At 30.7% G+C, this 27,982-nt stretch overlaps 1 protein-coding gene across 1 annotated transcript in view; it reads right to left on the bottom strand.

The window, feature by feature from the left end:
• LOC107452426 (macrophage mannose receptor 1) overlaps positions 1–27,982 on the bottom strand; it is a 77,342-nt gene extending 49,360 nt beyond the window's left edge. Inside the window, exons 1-12 of the mRNA XM_087163678.1 lie at positions 27,492–27,982; positions 26,782–26,952; positions 23,986–24,140; positions 20,966–21,073; positions 16,430–16,551; positions 14,644–14,789; positions 14,168–14,385; positions 12,990–13,105; positions 7,699–7,763; positions 4,116–4,283; positions 2,822–2,863; positions 1,513–1,682 (exon numbers count right to left, since the gene is read on the bottom strand). Of these exons, the coding sequence (XP_087019804.1) occupies positions 1,513–1,682; positions 2,822–2,863; positions 4,116–4,283; positions 7,699–7,763; positions 12,990–13,105; positions 14,168–14,385; positions 14,644–14,789; positions 16,430–16,551; positions 20,966–21,073; positions 23,986–24,140; positions 26,782–26,952; positions 27,492–27,555 (1,545 nt within the window). The 5' untranslated portion in view covers positions 27,556–27,982. The remainder of the gene's footprint in view (positions 1–1,512; positions 1,683–2,821; positions 2,864–4,115; positions 4,284–7,698; positions 7,764–12,989; positions 13,106–14,167; positions 14,386–14,643; positions 14,790–16,429; positions 16,552–20,965; positions 21,074–23,985; positions 24,141–26,781; positions 26,953–27,491) is intronic.

Raw genomic sequence — 27,982 nt, 5'->3', positions numbered from 1 at the left:
AATTAGTTATTATACGCCGCACTAATATTAAATTGAGTTAAATATACAGTTAAAAGTACTAATATTAAAGTGATTTTAAGACTTAAAAAAATTAAAGATTTTTAAATATTTGAAAACTGTGATATAACAGCAAAATAATTAACAATTGAGTTTCTGTTCTTGTAGAAACTTTCTCAGAAATCCTGGTCGACACATGAAATACGTTAAAGAACTGTATAAGATGAGGAAAATTTGAACATATGACCTTCTTTCAGCAGTGTTTTGCAATAGATAAGAGGTGGGAGTTTATACTTTAAGTCTAATAAAGGTGTACCACTGTGACACCGTAACGTGCACGTATTTTAATAAAAATTCTACTTGTAATTTTTTTAACGTCGTTTCTAAAGACTTTAATTCCTATTGCTTCACGTACTACACTCAGATGAAGTGTCTGATCCTTTTGACCAGTGGTTTTTTTAAAGTCTTTTCGGAGCAGTGCAGTCAGTCTGCAACTCTACAAATGTTGCAAACCACTAGAAGTGTAAAACGAATTATTTTTAAGCGCTTAGCTACCACTATTTAGGCAACAAAGAGCTAAAGTATCTCAATTCACTTAAAAAGTAAAGTCTGAAGTTACACTCGCTAATGTCTCCTGCCTGACTAAAATTTTCAGTCGAAATTTGCTGTTCCGGAAAAAGTCAACAGTTTTTTGAAAATGAAACTTTAACCTGTTAATGGCCAGCGTCATACCTCCATTGGAATAAATATTCAAGTTTTCTTTTTTAAACAGGAAACCGGAGTCCAGAAATTACTTCTGTACAATATGAGAGTTCAGATATGAAATATTTTTCCTTGGAATTACTTTTATACATTTTTGGACAATAACTCTTTAGCATAATAGCTTATCAGCATCCCATGCTATTTGTGACATGACCCAACAACATTTGAGTTTTTGTAAATTATTTTTAGTGGTCATGAAAAGATAGATCTTACATAATACAAGGTGACCAGAAAAGGGTTGGCTGATTTCAAAATTGTAAATCTTGGAAGCAAAAGACAATAGAGGAATGAAACAAGCAGTATCATTATTGTGAAACCTGCACAAAATTTTCATAGAACTTTTGAAATTTAGTTCCAAAGGTTGCCAACAGATATCGCCGCAAGCCATCAGTTACAGTGTTGAAACGTGAAAGAAGGTTGTTTTACAGGATTAAGAAGTTTAAACCTTATTTAATTGAACTACGAGTGTTTCTGATATTGGAATATAACAAAGAAAAGTACTTTCCATCTGTATTTATATTATTTTCAGGAACTCGGCAAAGCGCCATCTATTGACAATTAACCTTATAAAATTTTCACAATTTTTATGCTGAAGAAAAACCGTTTGTTTCGTTCGTCAATCGCTCTTTTGTTTTCGAGGTTTTTAATTTTGAAATCACTCTGTCCTCTGCTGAAAACCCAATTTATACATAAATATATAAAGAGTTGGAGAAAAACGATACCTTAAAAAGTAAAGATTAGAAACATTTTTACCATTCTCAGTAGAAATCCGATTTCAGAGTCACTGTGAATAGACAAAAGTTTGTACCCAATGTCTTCACAGTACCTCTTGGCACGATGCCAACTGTGTCGAACGATCCCAATAGTATAACAGTATCCTTGATAGTAATATGCATTTGTCCTCCCTCCTTCACATTTAACCACTAAATATAAATAATAAAGAAATATTAAGTACTTTATTCCTGAAACAAATATGCAGATATTTTTAAATAGTACATTGTCTATAATTCAAGACGCAACCCAGATAACTGTTCAGTCCTCAGAAGTGAATTAATTACTATAGACGAGGGATTAAAGGCCATTCTTCACAGTACAGACTCTAGCGATATATGGATCCTTACTGATAGCCGAAGCTCCATTCAACACTTGCAGAATTGGGGTCGTGTGGATAACCTTGTGAGCATTCAAATTATCAAGAATCTTAAAATTATAGCAAAATATAGGGATGTCCACTTTCAATGGATCCCCACCCATGTTAACGTCTCTGGAAATGAAGTCGCAGATAACTTAGCTAAAAGAGGCTGCTCTGCGTTGACGACCACTGATTATGCTCTTACCTATCAAGAGATTTTCTCTCCGATAAAATTTAAAGATAAGCGAGTCTGGCTGGTCCCTCCCGCCCATCCCGGGATTAGTAGGAAATGCCCGGGGGGGGCACTCTAGAGTTCAAGGGAGACAGAAAACATCAAACGGCTGTCTCCAGACCTAGAAGTGGGCACCTGAAATGCATGACTTTTGTATCCGACCAAAAGGTCTACCAGACTAAGTGTTATCTGTTACCGGCTTCCCCTGGACATATCCTGGGGTTAGCTCAGGAAGATGTACATGCAAGTCCACTTCTGGTGCTGGACTTTGCTAGGGTAAATGGTCTCATGGATCTGATCTAGCTGTTGCTAGATCCTGAAGGATTGGACACAACACAACAACAACAACAATTGTTTACAAAATATGAAGTATTGAATTTAGTTTTTAAATTTTATACTTAGAATTTTATGCATAATTGAATATTCAATATGTTGCAAAAGCCTGCCATGGGATCAAGACTATTCTTATAAATAAAACAAAGATGTTCAAATTTTAAATTTTTGTGTTTCACCACCTTTTTGAAAAATCAACACTCTTTTTAATGTGGTTAATAACAATATTATACTACGGGAAGCATCTTATATATATTAACAAAAACACATACACAATGAATTTTTTTTAATTGAAAGGATTCTTTTTTTATCTTAGAGTAATGATTTTCACATTAAAAATTTTAAAAATTGGTTGTTGTACTCACTTGGTGGCCGAGTAGGAATGATAGCAGCATAAGGCTCAGCTCCTAAAAAAAGTATCTTAAATACATAAAAAAAATGTATTGAAAAATTAATAAGAATATAAGTAGGACCTTATAAATTGAGCAAAGATGTGGTAACCCAATAAATTTACATTTATTCAGCCTAATTTTTATTTTAACCCTTTAATGGGTCATTTATTTCTAGTAAAGGTAAATTAAAGTATTTTTGGAATTGAAATTGTTATAAGAACAGTAATTGATATAGGAAAAAAAACTCATTTAGTTTATAAAAACGCCATTTTTTTGGTGGTAAGTATATTTAACACGACCTATTAGTAGGAACTTGATGACTTTTATTATTCTTTATTTATAAAATGAATTTTATATGTTACAATGTTCAAAAGAAATCACGCATTTTATAACTCTTATACGTTTTCTTAAACTAATAAATGGTTGCCAATTTTATTCAAATGCACTTCAAGAAAGCTGAAGTTATTAACAAATGGAAACCTAAATTAAAAGTGGTAAAAAAGTTCACCATAGACTTTAAGAATTGGTGGTAAGTATACTTACCACGGCTTTAGAAAGGGTTAAATCAAAATATCTTCATTTACCTGATAAATATATCGAGTTTTTTTTTCTTCTCTATCAACATTACCCTTTTCTTTTTAAATTCTGTGAATCTTTTTAACAGCCTTTCCTTGATCATAATTTAATTTCTTAGACTAAAAAATGGCTGCATCCTGCTAAGTCCGAATTTTTACGAAACAAAGACAAATTTTAAAGGATTATTTAGCATCTTCACGAAATTCATTTTAATAAATTTTCACTTTAATAATGTTAAATATGGATGTAAGGTAACTTATTTATCGTAATAATTGAAAAATTGTAGTTAAAACAAGGAAGACAATAAGAAAGGTACTTTTTCAAATTGATTTTTTTTATTGTCTTAGTTGTTCAATAGGTCATTCTCTGCTTTTAAACATAATTTATAAGACCCTAAACAAAAGCATCCAACAAAAAAAAAATTTGAATTATTGTGCCATAAATAGGCTGAAATAATTGCTTTCGGCAAATTGAATCGAAATTTTAACTTGAAATTAATAAAAAGAATCTAATAAAAAATTTAAAATTGAATCGAAATTTTAACTTGAAATTAATGAAAAGAATCTAATAAAAAATTAAAAATTGAATCGAAATTTTAACTTGAAATTAATAAAAAGAATCTAATAAAAAATTTAAAATTGAATCGAAATTTTAACTTGAAATTAATAAAAAGAATCTAATAAAAAATTACGCTTTGGAGACTTGCACACGAACCAACTGACGATGCCGCATAGACTTGATGTCCAATGCTTAGACTTAGCATCCATAGACACACACTGTAGGCGTTTGTCTTTATGATCCGGATGATTTGGTGCCCAGTTTTCATAGTCTAATGGAGAACCATCACTCCATTTGTACGCTGTGGGTTTAAATTGAAAATTTAGTTAAGCTCATTTCTCAATTTCAAACAAAATTGAAGCAACATAAAAAGTAGAATTTCGCTCAAAACTGTAATTTAAAAAAAAAAGCTAACGAAACAGTTTTGCGTAAGTTGAGTGCGTAAATAGGAGAGAATTAATCCATAACGACAATTTTTAAACCTTCCATTGCTATAATCTGCTCTGATGAGAAGACGCCACTGAATAGTTCACCACACTGCGAAGTGAGCCATCACATCTTACATCAAATAAGCCTCCACACGGTCTTTTATAAGTAGTCCGCGTAGACTATTTAAAAAGTGAACCAGTTGTGCGGATGAACCCATAACCTTTTATAAAAGTAATTGAGAGAAATTCATCTTATAAATTTGAGAATTGAATCTGTAATGGTTGACAAGTGAATAAGGCAAACCAATAATATTCATAAATAAAATTTTAAAAAATTTGTAACATATTTGCTACCACTTTCTTATTTTAACTAGATTTTGTATTAAATTACTCGTTCGGAAAGTGCATATCCTTCATAGTAGTCTGATCGGACTACCTATAAAAAAAACCGTGTGAAGGCTTTCAATTATAGGAGGCGTTGAGTAAGCACGTTTTATTTTACGGCTTCTTATTATATTTCACTTCAGGAGCTAAAATATACTTCATTCCTAAATATTACACACAGAAGAAACGTGTTTTTACTTATATGACATATTAAGCTCATTCAAAATATACTTTTAGTTGTATTTTATTTTACAACCATCATTGAGCACCCGACCCAAATTCGGGTTTGCGACTACTAATATTCAACTCCGTAGCCTTGTAATGTTGAACCCACTCCAAAAGACAAAGAAATTCCTGGATCAAGTACTGTTAAAAACTCGCCTTCGTGGAGGACTTTTTGTACAAAGTTGAAACAGGAGGCAACCAACCTGATTAACTTTCTAGAAGAATGCGAGGAAATCCTGAAATAATTTTCATGAAAAAAATGACAAAAATATGCAATGTTGAGCACCAACCACTACTAAACTTGACCAATTAGCTCTGGATACTTTTTAATCAAATGCCCTAACTAATAGAATAATCGTTTCTTTTTTCACTTTTTGTATTTTTTTTAATTTTATATTTCTTTTTATTTTCTTCCCTATTTTGTTTCTATTTTCTATTTTTTCTCTCTCTTTTCTATCTGTCTTGTTTTCCATCCTTAAACATTACCCGATAAATGCCCTTTTAGGGGCATAGATGCGGGTTAAATGTTGGTGTGTGTGTGGAACAAACCCGCATTTACTTTACTTGAAGAGGAAAACCACGGAAACCTCCCACTGTTAGCTTGATGGCAAGGGGGCTCTAACCCATCATTCGTCTACCACTGATAATATTTTACGTCAGTACTGTGGTCGGTGCGAGCCTGGTGCGGAATTCGTATCGATCAAACATGGCTGGGATTCGAAAACGATTCACCTCATTAGAGGGGGAACGCTCATGGGCAGTGGCAGTTTGGCACTGTTACCAAACGGTATCACTTGACGCCGGCTAATTACGGCACTCTTCTAACGAAAGCGTTAAATTAAGTGAACAACTAAAAACTAAATTTCAGCAAATGCATTTTAATAGGAATATGTTTATCAAACAAATTTGGTCTTGAAAAAATAAAAAAGAGGTGATAAAAATTAATCAAACTTTGATGTTTTTTATAACTTAGTAATCATTAATACATAATATTTTTTAAGAAAATTATGTCTGTATTAATATTATTCGATGTTAAATATCTAAACCATAAAGTTGTATCGTTTGTTTGATATTTGCGACACTGGTCATTAAAAAACGTAAAACTAACATAAAATTAATATAGCTTATGGACTCGATTCCCGAAGATTGCTATGCAATCTTATATGCTTAGTTCTGAAAACCATGCTCACTTTGCTCGCTACCAAGTTATACAAATTTGAAATGTGTTCTAGCGTAAAATCTTAAGAAACTGAATCAGTTAGTGAAATCTTCACAACTAAGCCTTTTTCAAAAATTAAAATTTTTAGTTAACGCGTTCACGCCGGGGTGACCCACCGGTGGGTCGCGCTAGATTGTCTCATCTTGGCAGAGCACCGGAGTAAAAATTGGTAACAATAAATTTCATTTTTTAGTTTTTTTCCGGGAATAGTAAAAATCCATAACTACCAATTGTTTTTAACGGATGCAATTTTTATATTGAATTGCTTCTTCGCCCTGATAAATTTCCTTACAGTGAATTGTTATTGTTGAGAATAGATTAACTCCTCCCGAATATTATCTAATATTGAAATAGTTCTTCTACCAGTATTTTCACTTTTCCCGGCGTGAACGTGATAAAAGTAGATTATTGAAATAAAACAAAAATAAAATAAATGACATGCAATAGAAAAAATTGCAAAAACAAAACAATATTTATGCCTTTAAAAAACATATCAGCACGTGTCCTACGCATTCTCTCAGTGTCATGTCTTTTATAACTATCATCAACGATCTCTTCTGTACTTCGAGCATTTTTATTACACATAAAAAGCGTGATAGCACGACTAATACTCATTTTTCAATGAATACCAATTAATAAAATTATTATTATTATTGAACTTGCATAAGTATAATTAAAACATAATATCGAACATTTTGTTTGTTGAAATTAGCTATTCATTTTTAACCTTTCAATAATTCATAACTTATAGCTCAGTTTGTTTCAGCTTTTGGTTGTCCATGCAAGAAAAGAATTTTCTTTCAGAAATTCGTAACGCTTTCATGCTTATGATTGCTCACTTACTTGATATTTCAATTTTGTTGCAAACGCAAAAAAGAAATTAAGACTTTCATTGTCTTATATATATATAGCCTTACCCCCTTACATACAACATCCTTATATAGTTTCATATCAGACCTGAAAAGCTTCTGATGTTTTTAACGTTACTATAGCGTTGTTAAATATTTGACATGTAATTAAATTTATAAAAATAACTTAATATAGAGGAACTAAATGCATACTTATTAATTAAATTATTGCTTCTGCAACGTTTATTAAATTTTATAGAAATTTGTAAACATATACGTTTATGCTTTCATACTTATGATTACTCACATGCTTGATATTTTTATTTTGTTGCCAAAGCGAAAAAGAAATAAGAACTTCCGTTGTCCGTAAAAGAAATATATATGGATTTATATAAGTAAACGTACTGGTTCAAAACCGCATGAGATTCCTGTTCTATGATGACTTTTCCTACCATAGGTTGTCTCTGAACTTATGATGCCTAAAATTCTCTTAAATTTTTTTTTCACAAGGTTAAGAAACATCCGGTGCAGTTTCATATCAATCCATAAATAATTATAGTGTTTTTAGCGTTACTGTAACGTAATCAAATATTTTAATAACAATGTACTTACATCCTGTAGCTAAATCAAGCCTTAGTCCAATCCAATACGGGTGCGCTAGACTTCCATACTGGAAGCTGTAAATAAGGATAGAATATATTTATTTAAAATTAATGCTTTGATATATTTATAACAATAGCTTAATTATTTGATGTAATTAATTGAGATAATTACTATGTAAAACTATGATGATATATTACGAAAACAAAAATTGAAAAATAAATATAGAGTAATAAGAATATTTTGATTTGTGATGAATATTTTATGTAAGTAAAAATAATTTCATACAAGTAAATATAATTTTATCGTATTAGCTATCACTTCAAAATTAAAAAAGTTACATCAGAAAAAAATGAAACATGAATTGTATTGAATAATATACACTGCTTATCAATTGTTAACTGCAAGTTACATTTTTTGGAATAATTAATAATAGACGTCGATTGATGAAATGAAACTAAGTGTATATTTAGTAGAGACAATGTGCATTTATTATTATGCAAAATAGTTCAGGTATCGACAAATGGAAAAATGATGAATTTAAAAATAAAAAAGATGCTCATTAGATGATTTTTAAGCAGACATAAGAAAAGAGTCTTCTTGCCATACATGTATGGTTGCATACGCTCTACATACACAGAAGAGCCATAACATTATGACCACCCTGCTAATAACATGTAGGACCACCTTCAGCCCTCAAAACTGCTAGCACCAGCTGTGGCATTGATTCCACAAGGTACTGATAGGTAGTCTGAGGTATCTGGTACTAAGCGCTCTCCAACTGGTCCTGCAATTCCCTCACATAGCGAGGGGGTAGTGTGGCAGCACGAATTTGGTTTTCCAAGTAGGACCACAAATGCTCTATTGGATTAAGGTCAGGTGAATTTGGGGTCCAAGACATGACTTGAAAGTCACTGGAATGTTCCTCGAACCAATCCGTGACGATTCGACCCTTTTGACATGGTGCATTATTCTGTTGGTAAAAACCATCCCCCGCAGGAAAAACTGTTGCCATGAATGGGTGAACCTGGTCTACAACTATGTTCAAGTAGCTTACAGACGTCAGGGATTGTTCTATGAGGATTATGGGTCCTAATGTACCTCATGAAAACATTGTTCCTGGGCGAGAAACCATGAAAACCTGGGCGAGCCCATTGTTATAGATGGAGGGTGGTCATAATGTAATGGTTCTTCGGTGTATATGGTTGCATACGCTGCCTCCCGCCAACCGCCATTTTATTCCTTCCTTCTAACTCGGAACATGTTAGGAGATTTAATCAGCGCGGATGATGCAAACGTATTATCAAAGAAATGTCTTAATTAATAGTACAGTGCAGTGTATAAATAGTGCAAAAATGCAGAACAAACCAACAATAAATAAAAAGAGAAAACTTTTCATCTTCTCCTCAACCCCAGTAGTGGTTAGGAGGAGTGGAAGGTGAAAACCAGCTGCAAATACTTCCAGTACTGTGCCCTTAAATGGTTCTTTTTCCTTTAGGCACAGGGTTAGCATTACGCCTAAGGGGACTGGTTTGCATTATGTCTATCGAAGCTGACCTTCTTCCATGGATGAAAGCCCTTATATAGCAAGACGGAAAAGAGAAAAACCTGGTACGTAAAGCATTTCATTCCAGCATTTTTTTCGAAAAAAATGAAATATCTGTAACTATCAAGATTTCTTTTATAATTCTGGCATATAAATAAAACTGCTTCTTTTCCAAGATAAAGCAGATATTGCTGAAAAATTTAAAAAAAGAATAAGTAAACTCCTCCCCAAAACTAGCTATAACTGAAATGGTTTTACTACCAGCCTTTCTTCTTTTCCGTCTCGCTTTCACCCCTGCCTTCTTCCCCTATGTGTATTCTTTGGTTCAATAATTATACGTGAGCCTGAAGTTGAAGAAAGTGGTGACGAATAAAAATAAAAGGCATGCAGCATTTTTCATCATATTTCTTTTAGTTTATTATCAAGCGAGGACGCAAGAAACATTTTTGTTTTAAATATACACCATTGATAATGTAATGTATGATGGTAGTTAGGAATAAATAATTAAATCGAGTAAATAAATAAAAATCAGTAAGCTTTTACATTTGTAGACGTATTTATCATCGCAGATAATTTTATGTGTAGTGAAATGAAAAATTAAATAGAGTAAAAAAATAAAATTCAGTATTTTTTTACATTTTAAGTCGCACTTATCGCGCATAATTTTATATTTTGCGGTACTAAAAAGTTTTGTTTTTCTGTAAAATTTGTTTTTATGCGATCGAAAAAATTATAGCCGTTTTCAAAGCCGTTTTACTTCTTAGAGGTCACGTTTTACTATTTTAAAACCGTGCTAACAACTGCTAGCACTTATAAGGAATTCCAACCATATCATCAATTGCTCAATCCTCCTAAATAAATATAAATGCATGAAAACTACACTTTATACTTCAAATAACGGTAACAAAATAAGGTTACGGTGTATAACTGCAACTAATTTTATTTCAATATCGAATATTTTCATTGCTACTAATACTTGCAATATTATTTAGGTTTACTTTTAAATATATCTATCATTAAAGGAAAATTTATATTTGCCTTTTATGTGCATTCATCATTGATTTTCTTTTTGTGCAATTAAAACCCAACTATAAGAAAAAAACTATATAAAATTAAATTGCGCTTCTGCTCATTTAAATCATGTATGTAAATAAAATTTCTTTTATTGTACTAGAAAAATACCTCCAGGAAAACTCAAAAGATATCAGAATAAAATACTCCAAAAATCAATACAAGGAAGTTGGTTTATCCGAAATAAGAACAAACATCGCGATCTTAACATTGTTTTTTAAGACTATCATACTGCAAAACAAATATCAAATTTTCTTAAAAGTCATAAATTTTCGTTTTTGAAAACCTGTTGCAAAACACAAACCTCAGGCCAATTGCTACTTATTTTTGTAACGACGCATCTATATTTAGAATACTGAATACTTAATTTTCGTTTTACTCCAATTTACATTCCAGATACCAGAAAGTACCACTTTAAAATTAAAACTTCTAGATGGACGGGAAAAGAACCATAAACGGCCTTAGCCCTAAATCCTGAAAGCTACAGACCTATTAGTTTGCTGACCGTATTTTCAAAAATTTTTGAGAAGATAATCCTCAACAGACTAAAGCCCCATCTTAGTTTTATCCCGGATGAACAATTCGGTTTTCGTGAACACTTATCCACCACTAAACAACTAGTGAGAATTATTGAGAATATTAACCAAGGATTCTTCAAAAAAGAAACAACAGCGCTCCTGATGTTGGATGTGGCCAAAGCCTTTGACCGAGTCTGGCATCAGGGCCTCGTATACAAGCTCATAAATTTCAATATCCCCAAAGATCTAATACAACTAATTAATAATTATCTGACAAACAGAACTTTTCATATTAAGATCAATACAGCATTTTCTTCCGCTAGAAACATTAAAGCAGGAGTTCCGCAAGGTTCAATTCTCGGCCCTGTGCTCTACCTAATTTATTCAGCAGACTTTCCAAATTTTAATAATATGAGAAACATCACCTCAGCCTTCTACGCAGATGATACAGCACTTATGAGCAGATCAATAAATCCCAAGAAGTCAGTTACTAATCTCAGTAATATCATACCTCATATCGAAGACTGGTGCACCAAATGGAAGGTAGCCATCAACACCACTAAATCTTCACTACTAATTATTAGGAAATCAAGTAAAAAGAAAGTCATTTATCCAAATATTACTCTTTTCAATGATGCAATACCACTAATTCGAAAGGCCACCTACCTAGGCGTCACTCTTACTAGTTCTTTAAACTGGAATACCCATATTGAAAATATTCTTAGCAAAGCGCAAGGAGCCTATAGATCTCTGAAACCAATATTAAACTATAATTCAAAACTATCACTCAAAACAAAACGAACCCTATACCTCCAATGTATTCGACCGATCATCAGCTACGCAGCCCCTGCATGGAGCACAACCACTGTTAGTCAAAAAAAGAAACTGGAGATTACTCAAAATAAATTCCTCAGATATATCACAGGAGCCCCCAGATCCATGAGAATGAAAGATCTCAGACGAGAGTTAAAAATCAACAAAATAGATGAGCACATAGCTGAACTATGTGCAAGTTTCTTCAGAGATGCACTCTCTTGTCATACGTGCAATTACTTTAAAAATTTTGATTTTGAGCTCATCAAAGACAACATAAAATATAGCCCGGCAACCGCCTTTTTCCTATCCGACGGAGTTTTGTCCCGTAAATCTCTCTCTCTCAAACTTGTTTGTTCAATCTCACTACTTCATTTTAATTTTCTCTCAGTAAAAGATACTAAACCCCAACTTTCACCTTTCAGTTGCGCTTCGGCGATTTATTATTTATTTCCACTCAGATGAATTAGTTGGAGCCCCTAGCGGGGCTGATGCTAAGATAACCAACACATATGAGTACGGCCTTAGCCGCTCAGACAAATTTTGACGATGATGATTTTCCTGACAATTTTAAACTGCAGACAAATGTAAATATGCCGCGTTGCAAATATCTTTTTATCTCCTCTTCGGATAGCGAATACATTGCTGCCAACTTTCTACGCTCTTTGCGAAAATTTATTCTAGTGGCAGCTAAATTACTGTTTTAGCGTATGATTTTTTATTTATCTAAACTTATTTTCCACACCTCTGCATATAAATGATTTAAAAGTTCATATGCAACTCCACTTTGCTTTAACTCCCGCGTGGCCAGCCTCTACGTGTAAGCAAAATTACCAAAAATTATGAAAGCTTTGGTTTTTAAATTGCACTATAAAATAATTCACAAAAGATATATTATTAAGAAAAATATATATACAGGAATTCTCAGAAAAAAATAAATTTAAGTGTATCAAATTTTTGATATTCAGTTGTAAAAAAAACTTCTCAATAACCCAATATTAGCTATATCTTCTTCCTGTTAGACATTTGATACCAAACTACGCATAGTAAAATATTTATCTTTTAATATTCTATACTGAGTTTAATAAAATTTTTGTAAGACTATTTCAGTCAAAACCCAAAAATAATTCATGCACTTTTATAGATTGAAGTTTTCTCCAGCTCTGATAAAATTAAAACATTCCTGCTTGCTTTACTGTAAAAATATGAATAACCTCCCTACTACTCTAAATATTGTTTGCATCTAAATCGTTAGAATTACCAACACTAATAAATCTATTATGGCAAATAATTCCATGCATAGAAAATGTTAAGAAAAGTTATGAAACATATATTTTACAAGATCACATTAGAACCTGAGACCAATTTTTTCTTCTTCTATACTGTGAAAACTGGCCAAATCACCACCGTAACCTTGACAGTAACTTCTTGCATCGTCCCATGACAGTCGACTTGTTTCATACGAAGTTTCCTTGAGAAGTGAAAAAACGTAAAAAAGACTTTTTACTTTGTGATAACATAAGAATAAGAATCTCTCAATGATAGAATAATAATAATAATAATGATAACATTAAAAAAAAAACAATTTTTCAACAATGATTCTTAAAAACATCTGCAAAAGAGTGTGCGAGTTCTACAACTTCGAAGAGTTTTGTGTGAAATGCTAAATTTAACTAACAATTTCTTAATTAAAGCAGTGTTATATTATAGCATTATAATTTTTGCCATAAATCCCGGTAAACGCACGAGAATAAATCTTTTTTAGAAAAATAACTCAGAATGAGTTAGACCCATTCCTAACAATTTCGGTCCAGTTTTTGAGTTGAAAGACGGTCTCGGGTCGTGAGGCCTTTGTATTAGATTATTTGGCCGAACTTTTAAGTTCGTAACGTTGTATTGGTTAAACACAGTGTAGGTTACTTAAAATATCATCTGCTCAAACTAATTAGCATATCAGATCAATTGAGTTCTAGAACGTTAAAAGTTCCGACCATAAGATCAAAAATTATTCATAGTTCCTTTATTTTTGTGCTCGTACATTTATGTCCTAATATGAAGCTATGACTTCCTATAAACGTAATGTGGATTGTGAATAGATACGAAATTGATACCAATACGAAGAAAATATTACATAGGCAATGCCTCCTATAACTGAAAGCCTCCACACGGTTTCTTATAGGTAGTCCGATCAGACCACTATGAAGGTAAACCAGTTAACGAAAGAGTCATTTAATACAAAATCTATTAGAAATTTGAAAATGGTAGCAAATATATTTCTAAAACTTTGTCTAATTTATGAATGTGATTGGTTTGTCCTATTTATTTGTCAACCTCTATATATTCAATTCTGAAATATATATGATACATTTCTTTTAATTACTTTTCAAAATAGAAATTGGGTTCATGCGCACAACTGGTTCGCTTTTTAAATAATCTGTGCAGACTACTTATAAAATCCCGTGTGGAGGCTTTCTGATGTAGGACGTGATGATTAAACACACTACTTTTTCCAAAAACTGAAAATTATTTATACCCAATAACATGCTCCAGTTACTGATGATGATTTCCAGTTATGTCCTTGAGGGCAATAAATATTTCGTGGTGCAACTGTTACCGCACTCGTTGTAGACATTAAAGAGGGATTTGCACTGCATAAGATGTGAGCTTGACTGTTACATTCGGTTTGAAATAGATTAATTTCTAGATTTGAACCTGTAAAATTAAATGCTACTGTAACACAGCTTCCTGTGCCTGCAAAAAAGAGAAAATTCCTGTTATAAAAAATCACATGAAAATATTAGTGACATAATGCAAAACTATATAATTCCTCAAAGTAAAAATAAAAAATTGAAGAATTGTTTCTGAATTAAAACCAAATGAATTTTTCTGTATTTATTTACTTAAAAAAATTTTTTTTGAGAATCTCAAGGAGAAATTGAAAAAAAAATTTAGGTGTTAAAAAAATAGTTTTAATGCAATCTGTTTTTATAAATTAATTTAGAGAAATACCTTCTATGAAGGGAATATGATGTTGAAGAACTTCTCCAGTTTCCCAGAGAACGTGACTTCCATTCCAAGTCAAATATGTCCAATACTTAAGACCATCATTTGTCATCACTTTATGCTCATAAAAAGCATTTAGTCCATCATTCATTCTAAAAGAACAAAACTTATAAATTTAATGTGAAATAATTGTATATTTTGGTTGTAAAAAAGGTTTACTCCATTCATACTTTATGTTCTCATATCGAAAATGTTCGATAACAGGCGTTTTCAAATGTTTGGAGATCTGAGCAGAAAGAGATCATTTTAAGCAAAAGAAAAGAAAATTTAAACTTTTCTTCAACTTTCTCCCCCCCCCCCCCCTCCTAAGCATTTTTTTTTCATGAAATAAACATTGTCGATAATTTTAACATAATATTCGTCGAAAAAATGAATGTTTTGCAAAACAATATTATTACAATTTTAATGATTTTTCGGATTTGCTTGAAATGCATTTGAACAAGAGAAAAATATATAAATGAACAAAGAAGTGTTTAGTAAATTTATAAATAATAAAATACAATTAATTCAATGATTTTGTATAAATTTAATTACATTAGTAGGATATCCATTGTTTCTTTTATCAAATTTTGCAAGAGTTTGTTGATTTGTTTTTTGGATAAATAAACATTCGTTGAATTCTACTCATTTGATTAAAAAGGGTAGTTAAATAGATGTTTTCAGAAACACTAGAATTCCAAGTAATTAGTTTATTTATATTAAAATTAAAATCACTTCCTTTATCGTATAAATCAGGAAGGCAAATATTTTCTTCTCTTATAATACTCAAATCGAAAAAATTAAAATTAATATTATCTTCATGATTACGAAGCAAGTTTCACTAAATCTTATTAATTTTCTTCAATTTTCTCTTTTTTCTTATCCTTTTTGTACTTATTTATTGTGTTATATATATATATATATATATATATATATATATATATATATATATATATATATATATATATATATATATATATATATATATATATATATATATAACAATAATGAAGCATTGAGCTAGGTTTTCTGTCTCATATCACACTAACAACAAAGATGGAACTGCTGAAATGTCCCAAACTCATACTTACAGTGGTTTCTGTCATTGAACGACTAGTGGGCAGACTTTATATTATTACAAAAATTAAATATATAGAAAACTTCGACATTGTCGCGGATGTTTCTTTGAAATAGTTAAAATTTAAAAAGTACTTCTGCTCGAACAACAGTTAGAAGGTGGTCAACCCTTTGCACTCCAATGTCGCCTCTGAAGTGATAGCAAAAGTTTTAAAAATGACATAAAAGTACTATGTATGTATTTTAAATGCTTTAGTGCTTACATCAGTTTACACAGCATTTTAAAGCGCTCAGAGTGCAATGGATTAATATATTGTTTAAAACTAATTATGGTGATAAAATTCGAGGAGGAGTTGAAAACCATTTTTACACAGTTGTGCTGTTTATTCAATTAGGTTATCTTTAAAGTTTGCATATTGTACAAAATTTAAAGGTGACCAAGCTGGTCACCAAAGGAGGCTAGTATTAATTTAAATAGTATTTTAAAGTACTCACAGTGTGAAAGGTTAAAAAATTCCTTTATCGTCATATTTATTTTCGTTTAAAGAATTATTAACTTAAACATAACATTGTGATTTCATATTTAAAGTTTCGCGCCTTGATACACTGGAATTTTTGGAACCTTTTCCACACGCAGAAAATGTCTTCTCAAATTTAAAAATATAAAAATACCTACACGTCATGCAGGTCAACAAAAGCACCGCCGCTATCAGAGCATGCTTTTTCAACTTTTTCTTTTTTTGTAGTTATTGGTAATCTATATAAACACCTGCCAGTTACTTCACCAATGAATGAATGCTGAAAATAAGTTAAAAACCTGTCCTTATTTACAAATACAAATTAAAGTGCAAATATGCCTTTGGCTTAAAGGAACAAAAAAAAAATCATAATTTTAAAATTTTAATAATAAAGAAATTATTATGAATATATTAAATATAAATACGCATATATATATATATATATATATATATATATATATATATATATATATATATATATATATATATATATATATATATATATATATATATATACACACACACAGAGAGAGAAAAATTTATAAGAAAAACATTAAAAAAAAATTTGTAATTCATCAGCGCAGCTAACTACAAAAATGCATACCTCTGACGAAACAAGTAAAGGGTTTCGTTATAGCAACGTGGCGAATAGCAAAAGCTATAAGATATGTTATGTTGCGATTGGCTGGACCCCACACGAGCAATAAGTACATGAGAACTATTACGAAATCATATATTTGTTTCGTTCTATTTATATCTTCTGGTATATATATATCTTGTATATATATGTATATATATATCGGAGGCAGCTTTTACGCTTGTTTTTTGGAGTATATATATATATATATATATATATATATATATATATATATATATATATATATATATATATATCGGAGGCAGCTTTTACGCTTGTTTTTTGGAGTATATATATATATATATATATACATACCTGCCAACTTTTAATCCTTTCGACGAGGATTTTTTCTAGTGGTAGTAAAATGGAATTTAAATTACAATTTTAAGCAAAAAACATACGCTGTAACTTTGAGAAGTTTATACGGCATGCAACAAAAGTATTATATTAATATATATGCTTAATTTTTTAAAAAATAGTGGTGGTCAAAAAGATTATAAATCAAGTTTATAAATGCAAAGAATATATAGAAAGCATACATTTTACTACCACTTTAAATATCGAAATAAAATTTTACGCCAAATGCGTAAAAGTTGGCAGGTATGTATATATATATATATATATATATATATATATATATATATATATATATATATATATATATATATATATATATATATATATATAGGAGGCTTCGCCCCCTGCTCGCTGGCGCTCACCAGCCCCCGGAACTGCTTTCACAGTTCACTTCGGATTGCTTCGCAATCCAATGCTCGCTTTGCTCGCTCATTGGATACGTTCTTAACGTCTAGTTTTTGTATACTTTTTTGAATACTGAAGTTCCGAAAACTCTTCACTGTAGAAAATTCTAAACCTGTACATTTCAATATTAATTTGAAATTGCAAACAGTTCACATATTTTTCTTAATCACACTATTCTAAATTTCAGTTGTTGAGAAAAGTAACTGTTGTAAGTTTTGTTTTAAAGTCTTTCCCACCAGAGGGCTAAAGCCATGTGTTGTAAAACGATATGAAATAGTAGTCTGCCACTGAAAGCCGGATGTAAAGCATCGACTTTGATGAAGATAATTTTGTATTTTTAATTCTCAGAAGGGCGCCACCTTAATAATATGGAATTTGTAAAATAAATGTATACATTTTTGATTGTTGATGAAGCCCATCATTTTGAGCTTTCATCAGTGTTCAGAAGCAGAATAACTAAGTTTTTTATTTTATCACAAAAAAATAAAATGTATAAAAAACAAAGAAAAGAGTAAGAAAATGAGTATAGTCATAGAAAAAGTTAAAATTATAATATAGTATTTGTCAGTTAAAATAAAAATTTTTGTTTAAGTGATTGCTAACAATTCAAATTTCTCCGAGGCAATTCTAAAGTATAAATTAAGGTAGTATTGTTAAGTTCAAACGCAATATTTTTAGTTTTGATGTCAACAATACAATTCAATTTTTCACGAAAACGATTGTTTCCATTGCTAAGTTCAATGTCAACAATTCAAATTTTTCTGAAGCAACTCTTAACCTCTAAATATTATTTTTTTTATGTACACATTTCTAAATGTCAGTATTTAACCACAAAACAACTTAAAGTCCTTAAATTTAGCATGAAGTTGTAAAATGTAATGAAAGAGGGTCATAGCAATAATGTAAGTGGAAGTAAAGTTAGTACTGTAAAATTAAAATAATATTTTTAATCAATGAGCCAAGTTCTTCAAGAAGCAGTTGTAGAAGTAGGTTTTTTATTTAAAACTGTTTATAGAATTTCCTTAAGAACACAATTGTTAATTTGGGCATTTGGCGATACAACACTTTTAGAACTGAAGGATTTGTTACGTCAAGCGCTCAGGTATCATAATTTAGATCTAGTTGCGCTTCTATGTCATTTTGATTTATGTTGCTAAGTTAACTTTAAAAAATTCTATGGCTGGCAACAGCATTTTTATTTTATAAGTTGTTTATTTTTATTTCTTTTAGAATTCGTTATTTTTTTAGCGAAATATTTTTAACCTAACAGAATTCTTTGCTGACTGTTTTCTCTATGAATGAAGAAAATAAAGTAAATATTTAAGTGTTATGAAAATAATCTTATTTAGTTGTACAAAGTACTTAAGCCAAAATTTGGGAGCCACGTAAAAGAATTATATATATTAGATCAGAAACACATCATTAAAAGGCAGAATACTTTGGCGTTTTCAAAACAAAGCAAACGTTGCCACCGGCGGAAAAGAAATACAGCCAAAATTTGGGAGCCACGTAACTAACCATATTAGAAAGACAGACCATATTAGAAACTCAAAGAAAAAAGTAAAGCAGGGTCCTTAAAAAATTTTATAAAGTGGGGACAATCATGTAAAACAAAAGCTATATATTTCTTTCTCAAAGCTTTTACTTTTAAAGTAAAAATACGATTTCACAATTTTTGCAATTAGATACTTTTAGTTCGAAAAATTACGCAAGAAGGGGAATATGAACTAATTAAAATACATTTTATTTTAGTATTTATCCAACCACCGTTTTTACTTTTTTAAAGACAGTAAGAACCCCGTTGAACCATGTAAAAAACCATCTTGCACATTTTATGCCTAAGTACCGTTAACCGTTTACTTGCCGAACTCTTGTACACTCTCAAGATGGGGACTATAAACTAATTAAAATACTTTTTTTTTCATATTTATCCAACCGCCTTTTTTACGTTTTTTAGGACAGTAAAAACCCCATAGAACAATGTAAAAAGCAATCTTACACACATAACTATAGTTAACCGTTTACTTGCCGATATCTTATATACCCTTAAAATGGAGAATATGAACTAATTAAAATACATTTAATTTTCATATCTACCCAACCACCTTTATTACTTTTTTAAGTAACCCGCTGTAAAAAAACATGAAAGTTTTCAACTCTTTTGGTAAAAATGTATTCCATTGTTTCATAAGTTTATACTTTAGTAGTTAGCCGACCAGATTATGTTTAAGTATCATTAACCAATTACGGAGTTGCCCATTTTCAACTTTTTTGTAAAATTTTATTCAAGTGGGAGCTAAATTTATGTTTCAATGTATTATTTTTTGTTCGTTTAAACTTATTTTCCACACTACTACTTATAGTAAATGATTTAAAAGTTCATATACAACGTTCTAGTTAGTGGTGGAGCTTTTTAAATGTTAGCAAAACTACCAAAAATTCTGAAAGGTCCATGGGTTTTAAATGTCTACCACTGCATAAAATATTTTACTAAAAGAGTAGTAGCTCGTCGTTTACTTGACGAACTGTTATATTGCAGTAAAGTGCCTCAAAGATAAAAAATGGTAGCTGGTTTGTATGTATATTAAATGGAAATTTTCCTCTGTTATCTCAATTTCAGAGAAGAAAAAAAAGCGTTTTAGTATATATCATTTATGTATTTTAGTTGATAGGAATATCAAATTTTTCCAACTGTAGGTGGTAAGAATGAAAAATTTAAATCCTCAGTCCTCTGTGGCGTTGCGGTCTGAAATGCCAAGTCCGAACTACGAATCTCTGACGTTGGACTACGTCGCTTGCAGCCGATAATTGACGTAAACCTCATACCTGAATGGAGATATGCGTGAAGGGCGAAATCAGCAAAACGAGCACAGTATGTTTTGGATATAACTTGGCCGCCTCCCCACAGCTTGCTCTCTCTCCCCGTCGGTTCTAGCTAGCAGTCCGGCATGTTCTCACCGGTTACCTTTTCGCAGTTTTTTTCTATGCTGCTTCAATGTTAAAGTGGTTGAGTTTTATATATGTTAGAACGTTTTAGTTAAATTTACAAGTTTCCTAAATGTTAATAAAGATAGTTATTTATTTAAGCTTAGTGTTATTTATGAAGAAACCTATAATCCATTCTCGGTAACATTTTCATGTGGAAGGTTTTTCTAGAGTTAGATTTCCTTTTAGAGTTTAAGTGGGGACTCTAACAAAGATACCAAACATACCACACCTTAATAGTTTAAAAAAGAGACATGTTCCGAAAAATAGGAAACATTTGCATTTAAACAGTTAAAAAAAATATTTTTACCTGTGTCAGTCCTTCTTTGCAATGTTCAATAGGATTAAACATCGTTTTGTTAGTTTCACAAATAAAACTATGTACAATATCACATTTCTTACTAATCACCAAGTTATTCTAAAATTTAAAAACAATACACCAGAATTTAAATTTATATCCCATAAAAGCAATTTTTCAAACAAGAAAAAGTTTCAGTCAATCTTGTAATACCTAATAAGTATTTTTTTTTTAAATATTCTTAGCACACATGGTAGAGATTACTAATATTCATTTTAAATTTTACTTCATTCAAAACTTCATGTACGAAAAATAAAAAAATTGACCACGTAGATTAACTTTTGATCTAATGATCAAATCTTCACATTCTAGGAGTCTATCCTCATGGTTCAAGGGGGTAATTTCAAATATGCTAAAAAATTAGTGCAGGCGATATCTTAAGTTTCGAAATCAGACATATAAACGTACTTTCTCTGAATATCCATTTCTTCTTTAGATGAACAAAATTCTAATTTCGATGAACGAATTTTATAATTTTCGCCAAAAATTTTACAATTCGCTAAAAAAAATTCTTGAGATAAGCCGAATTCTTGAGCAAAAGTAAAATACCAAACTTTGAACCGTTCTCCAGACCAAACTATTGGAACCATATTTCCTAGATTGTGGCTACCTCTTAAGTTTCGGGAGTCAGAAATCCAAATCCATCGTAAAAACTACATGTTTATTCAGAGAAAGTACGTTTTCGTGTCTGATTTTGTAACTTTAAATAACTTATAATAAGCATATTTGACGTCATTCCCTTAATAAACCATTATGATTGAGTCTTAAAATGCGAAGATCTGATGATTAGATCAAAAGAAATTAAGGTCCGTTTATTTTTTAAGCAATGCACACCCTCAAATTGCTATGATATTTCCGATGAATCAGAAAATAATTTTCTTTGTCGTAAAAAAAATATTGTATATTCATATTTTCATTCCCTATGAGACCTGAGCTTTAAATATTGGCAAAAAAGGAGATTTTTTTTTCCGTAGAAATTTGCAACTTAGTATCATATGATAGAGAGAAAAAAAAAATTAAATATTCAATACTTCATTCAATAACAGTAAAATTCCAAAAAAAATTATTTTTTGAAAAAAAAATATCTATTAATTTATTACTTCGTTTTTTTAGTTATTTTTAATTATTGCATAAAAAATGATACATTTTAGCATCTTTTTGCAGGTTTTAGGATATTTTTGTAGTGTATACATAATAGTCATGATACAAAATCTACTAGATTCAAATAATTCGAACTTTGTGTACCATAAAACTATCTTAAAGGTTATTTGATTTGAACATTCTATAATTTTTCATTGCAATTAAAAACTCTGACCAATGCGTGTAAATCCACTAATATTTTTGCATAGAAAATCGTGTTGCAAGAACTTTACAAACTGAAAAAAAAATTAACGTTAACTTTTAAGTGACAAAATAGTACGAAATGTTGACCTGTATATTGAATGCCAGTAAAGTCTAGTGCAGCGGTTCCCAATTGGTAATCCACGGAACCCTAGGGTTCCACTGAAAGGTCATAGGGGTTCCGGGAGTTGGAAATATTTTGAACCAATAATGATTTTCGAAGCCCGTAATTAAATTAATAATCCATGACAAATTTAATATTTCCATTATTTTCACGAAATAATTTAATTGAGACGCTTGTGAAGAACGAAATTTCAAAACGATGTTCTTTCCAATAAGGATATAATGAATGAATTACGAAAAGAATATTCGCATTCGTGAAAAATTCCATTACTATTTTCGCTTCAAATAAAAATAAACAAATTCAACAATGCAGAAGTATATTTCTCAAAAAAGCACACTCAACGTTTATTTTCTTCCTTTTTCGTTTTTAGTTTAAAGGAAATCATATTTCAGATCATTCATTTTTCAGTTTATGCATGCACTTAATTCAAATTAAGAACTAGACTATCGATGTCGTTCCAGACCTATGCAAATCAACTGTCCCAAATAAAAATTAATTTTAAAACTAAAATTGATTAAACGATAGGATGAAAAAATTACATTCACTAAATAATTTATAAAATTTATATCATTTCATGTTTTTATTAATAATTATTAGTCTATCGTTAATTAATGTGTTTAGAATTGCTGATGAAATGTATTCATAAACTCTTGGGGTTCCGTCAAAATAATGTCAATGATTAAGGGTTCCGCAACCGAAAATAATTGGGAACCACTGGTCCAGTATACTGCCGTGTATTTTTCATATCACTACATATTTTAAAAATAATTATTGGTCTATTGTTAACTAATGTGTTTAGAATTGCTAATGAAATGTATTCATAAATTCTTGGGGTTCCGTCAGAATAATGTCAATGATTTAGGGTTCCGCAGCCGAAAATAATTGGGAACCACTAGTCCTGTACGCTGCTGTGTATACTTTATATCCTTACATATTTTAAAAATAACTATTAGTCTACCGTAAACTGATGTGTTTAGAATTGCTAATGAAGTATATTCATAAATTCTTGCGGTTCCATCAAAATAATGTCGATCATTTAGGGTTCAGCAGCCGAAAATAATTGGAAACCGTTAGTCCAGTATACTGTCGTGCATTTGAAAAAACAAAGTGCTTCACGATTGAGAAGTGAATCGACAACTTTTCTCCTTCTGTTGCTAACTCTAAAATAAAATTTCAAAAAACTGATAATGCGAAATTCATTTTTGAAAAAAAAAATTTTTCAGTATGTAGAAGACAAAGATGCTAACTATATAAAAATCGGAATTTTGAATTTGTTGTCCTTCACGTTGATTTTTCAATTACACGGCAGTCATAAGGATAAAAATAATTTTAGCTGGTATATATAAGGTCCGAAAGGCAAATGGTCAAACACTAACATTCTAATAATTTGATTTTTAATTGTATTTGTTTTAAAAGTTTATGCGCTACCATTGGAAATAATATTCTTCAAAAATCTTAAATAAAATTTTATATGAATCGTTGATTTTGTATGATTTAAAAAACAGACCGTTGTATCGAAGAGTGAACATTGAGGAGGATATGCTGTTGCCATCAAATCGGAAGAAATCCAACTTTGATTAGCTGCATTCGTTCCATCTTTCCAAATGGATTTGCCTTCCAATTGAGAAATTTCCAAGCCGACCCAGAAATCAGTATCTCTATCTGAAAGGTAAATCGAAATCTTAGTTATCCTCCCTGGTATAAAAATATTTGCTTCACCACTTCGCAATTTTAAAGAATAAAAATAGTTCTTATCCTAACTTTTCAGAACTTGACGTTGTCCCTATATTTTGTAAAATACTCGAGGTGTGGAAGAATACACCCCATAAACTATTTTTTGAATGTGTTTTACTTATAAGAGTATTGACTTCAAATTAGCTGCAATCTGCTTGCGTTGCAAGGCATCCAGTCTAAATTGCATTTAAAGAAAACTTCGTATATCGAAAAGGAAATAATTTACATCACTTTAATGTGATTTTCTGTTGGCCAATTTCACGTTTCGTTATAAATATTTTTGTTCAAGTTATTTCAGATGGACAATATTTTTTGTCTAACCTTTTCTCAGATGTTACAGACGAACGGATTTGAGCAGTGTATACTCGATCTGTTACCATTCTTGTTTCTCTACGATCAGACGAACGGATTTGAGCAGTGTATACTCGATCTGTTACCATTCTTGCTTCACTCTGATGAATGAAATGTAGCATTTAAATGATGTCAGATAGTGGCGGTTTTCTTACTTACAAACCACCTAAAAAAATTGCAAACTGCTTACAAAAAGATTATCCAAATCAGTGCCCTCATTTTCAAGCTATAAGCGAAAATATAAATCCAGACAGACTTTCGCTTTTATTTATGTAAAGATTAATTATTATCGTGTAATTATTCAGCATAAATCCTCATAAAAAACTAATAATTTTTAAACTTTTGAATGAATTTCCATTCTGTAAAGTGCTATGTTTATATCCTGTATAACAGAAAAAATAAAGAATTTTTTTTCACTGATTAGCAGTTATGACTGTTATTAACAGTTAGGAGCATTCTTATTTTTGCGCAAAAACGTACTTTTTCATAATGAATTTTTTTTTAAAAAATTGTACTTTCGTATTTTTTTTTTCGTAATTTCGTACGTAATGGATTTCGTACTTTCGATGGTTAAAAAAAAACGAAAGTGCTTTTTAATACATTTTGGAATAGAAAATCTCTAACTTCAAGTTTTATAAAGTCCTACGATTAGCCTCACCATCAGTTTCAAAAATGGTCAGGGGAGTTTCGCTGGTGACAGAATTTTATCACAAAAAAATTGACAAAATCACCTAACTGTCGAAGAACCGAGAGCTAAGATTTATAGATTTATACCCACATAGTATATAGAATAGTTTATCATTCAAATTGCTCAGGTGAAATCAAAGGAATATCACATTACTGCTGTACAATTAAAAAATTAACGTAAGCGATAAAAAAAAAATTCAAAATTGAGATTGTTTTTATATTTGGCATCATGGTAAGCTACTTATTGCAGAAAAAAAAATTAAAAGATAAATTTTGTTTTATCAAATTTTTGAAATTCTATTTTAGCTTTTATAGTATTAACAATAGAAGGAAAATAGTTGTCCAGCCACTTTTCTTGGAATCAATCGGGAAGCCCATACTTTCTTTTTTTTTTTGAATTCATGGCAAATTACTCAGCTAATGTCAACAGAAATCTTCTAGTGACGGTGACGACAAAGTCTATTTTAGGAACTCCCCTTACCATTACTGCAGCAATGTCGGTAACGAGGTTTAATTATTTCAAGTAGGAATGTGGGAGAAATAATTAGGCCTAGCGCTAAGAACTTTTCACTGTTTCAGTAACGGTTGAGATTAGTAAAACTTTGTAACTACAAATCATTTATGTATCCCTTTGTAACTACTTTGTAATCACTTTGTAACTACTTTGTAACCACAAATCATTATGTTTGCCCCTCACCCCTTTTATATGGTGGTCACTAAGAGATGGAGCTCAGACGGTAACAAGATCACTCAAAGGGTCAATGAATAGGAAGGTAAGAATTGACCGATTTATAAGGAATTGGAATGCAGAAAGCTTTATCTTTCAATTTGTTTTAATTGTGGCGTTAAATTAACAAGGACCGATGAGAAAAGTATGGAAAGTTCCCATTTCTGAAATGTGCTGTACTGACTCTGTGCAACCCCAGAATCAGTGGTATGAGAATTTTATATGGACAGGTTATGGAAATCTTAATTTGTTTTGAATTTAGAACTCGTGCCAAGATGTGTAGAAAGAGATATAAGCTGTAGCCGTTCGATCTGAGAGGCTTGTGTGTTTTACCCTAATTAACTTGAGGACGAGAAAAGTTTAGAACAAAAGAAACCTGCGCTGAACAAAGAGTTAGTGTTTGCGGAAGTGTTCATTGGAATTGTTAGAGTGGTTTGTTACTCCTCTGAATACATTAAATTAACAGAATTAAGTTTCGGTCGTGTGTTGGCAACAGATATTTTTTTTTCCGTACTACAGAAGAGAGTCACCTAGTATTCACTTGAATGAATTTTTAAAATTCCTGGCTTAAACTATGTTATTAAATTGCGTAAGAACTGTAACTTTGATGAGATAAAACCAATTGCAGATATGAAATCAGCAATGTAAAGTTATCTAAGATCTGTTAAAAAATCACATGCAACAGAAAAAAAAGCGCTCTTCCCAAGAGTTTATGACTTGCTTTTAGCAGTTACTACTATCAATAAAACATTTCATCATCGACCATACAAGTTAGCAGCTATGAAAGGGTTAAACTTCACTCACCTTTAACTATATTCGAAGTGAGAACTTCCAGCACTTCAATGGATGATATCGAAGCTAATTGATTTCCTGTTATCATGCAAAATAAATCGGCTGTGTAGTAATTCTTACGAATGTTTATTGGTCTGTAGCACTTAGACTCATAACTGATCCAATTTTCGTGGCAGAAAGCTCCTGAAAAAAAATAACAAATTTGAAATTTAAAAATAAAATTATATGTGTATATATATATATATATATATATATATATATATATATATATATATATATATATATATATATATATATATATATATAGAAAATATGAGTATCAAACTACATTGCTGTTTTTCTTTTTAACAAGTGTATGACCAGTTCTAAATAAAAAACATTGTTTTCAAATACATCTTTATCTTCGTTTTGAAATTCTTTGCTTGTTCTATCAATAAATGGGGTTGTCAATTTAAATTATTTTAAATGAAATATATTATTTCAAATAGGCATTCGCTTTTAGTAAAAAAGGACCCGGAAATTTTTTAAGTCCTGGGTTCTGAAGACTCGTCGTTCCAAATTCTAGCTGAAACACTGAACGCCTAATTAAACTCTATATTTCTTCATTGACCCATCAACTGAGAGAGTTAGAAACTAAACATAATATATTTATTTTAGACAAAATTGCACGCTATCGCTGCTAACAGGAATACCACGACAAATTGATTTTTTATAAATCTTACCTTCAAGGAATGCGGGTATCGTTGCAAGAAATGAGAGTATTACGAAGGGGTGGATATTTTCCATCTTTAATTGTCAACGTGACTAAGAACAGTATGGCATATTCTTGACATTGAAGTAATTCAACTTCCGAAACTATCAAAGGAAGTAATTGATCACGTGGACTTGAAGAACCGGAAACCTGCTTATCGTTTCTGATGTCTACTCATTTGAAATACATCCTGAATTTTTAGATAAACAAACGGACAAAACCTACGATTTCGATTAAAAATTAAACAAATTATGCTAAGAATAGCATAGATTTAGAAAATTCTAAAAATCAAAAAAATAGGAATTTTTTTTCAATTTTTATACAAAAATAAGTAAAAAGTCATTAATATTGTCTAACTATTAAAGAAAGGTTAAAAATGTAAATGCGACCGTAATACTGTCAAGTATGATCAGAGAACAAAGAAACTGCCAAGAATGTTGATAAGATCTTGTAGTTTAGAGA

The sequence above is a fragment of the Parasteatoda tepidariorum genome, chromosome 5 (genome assembly GCF_982258835.1).
Source record: "Parasteatoda tepidariorum strain Cologne lab strain chromosome 5, Ptep-v5.0, whole genome shotgun sequence".
Lineage (NCBI taxonomy): Eukaryota > Metazoa > Arthropoda > Arachnida > Araneae > Theridiidae > Parasteatoda > Parasteatoda tepidariorum.
This window is presented reverse-complemented; position numbering and strand designations above follow the sequence as displayed.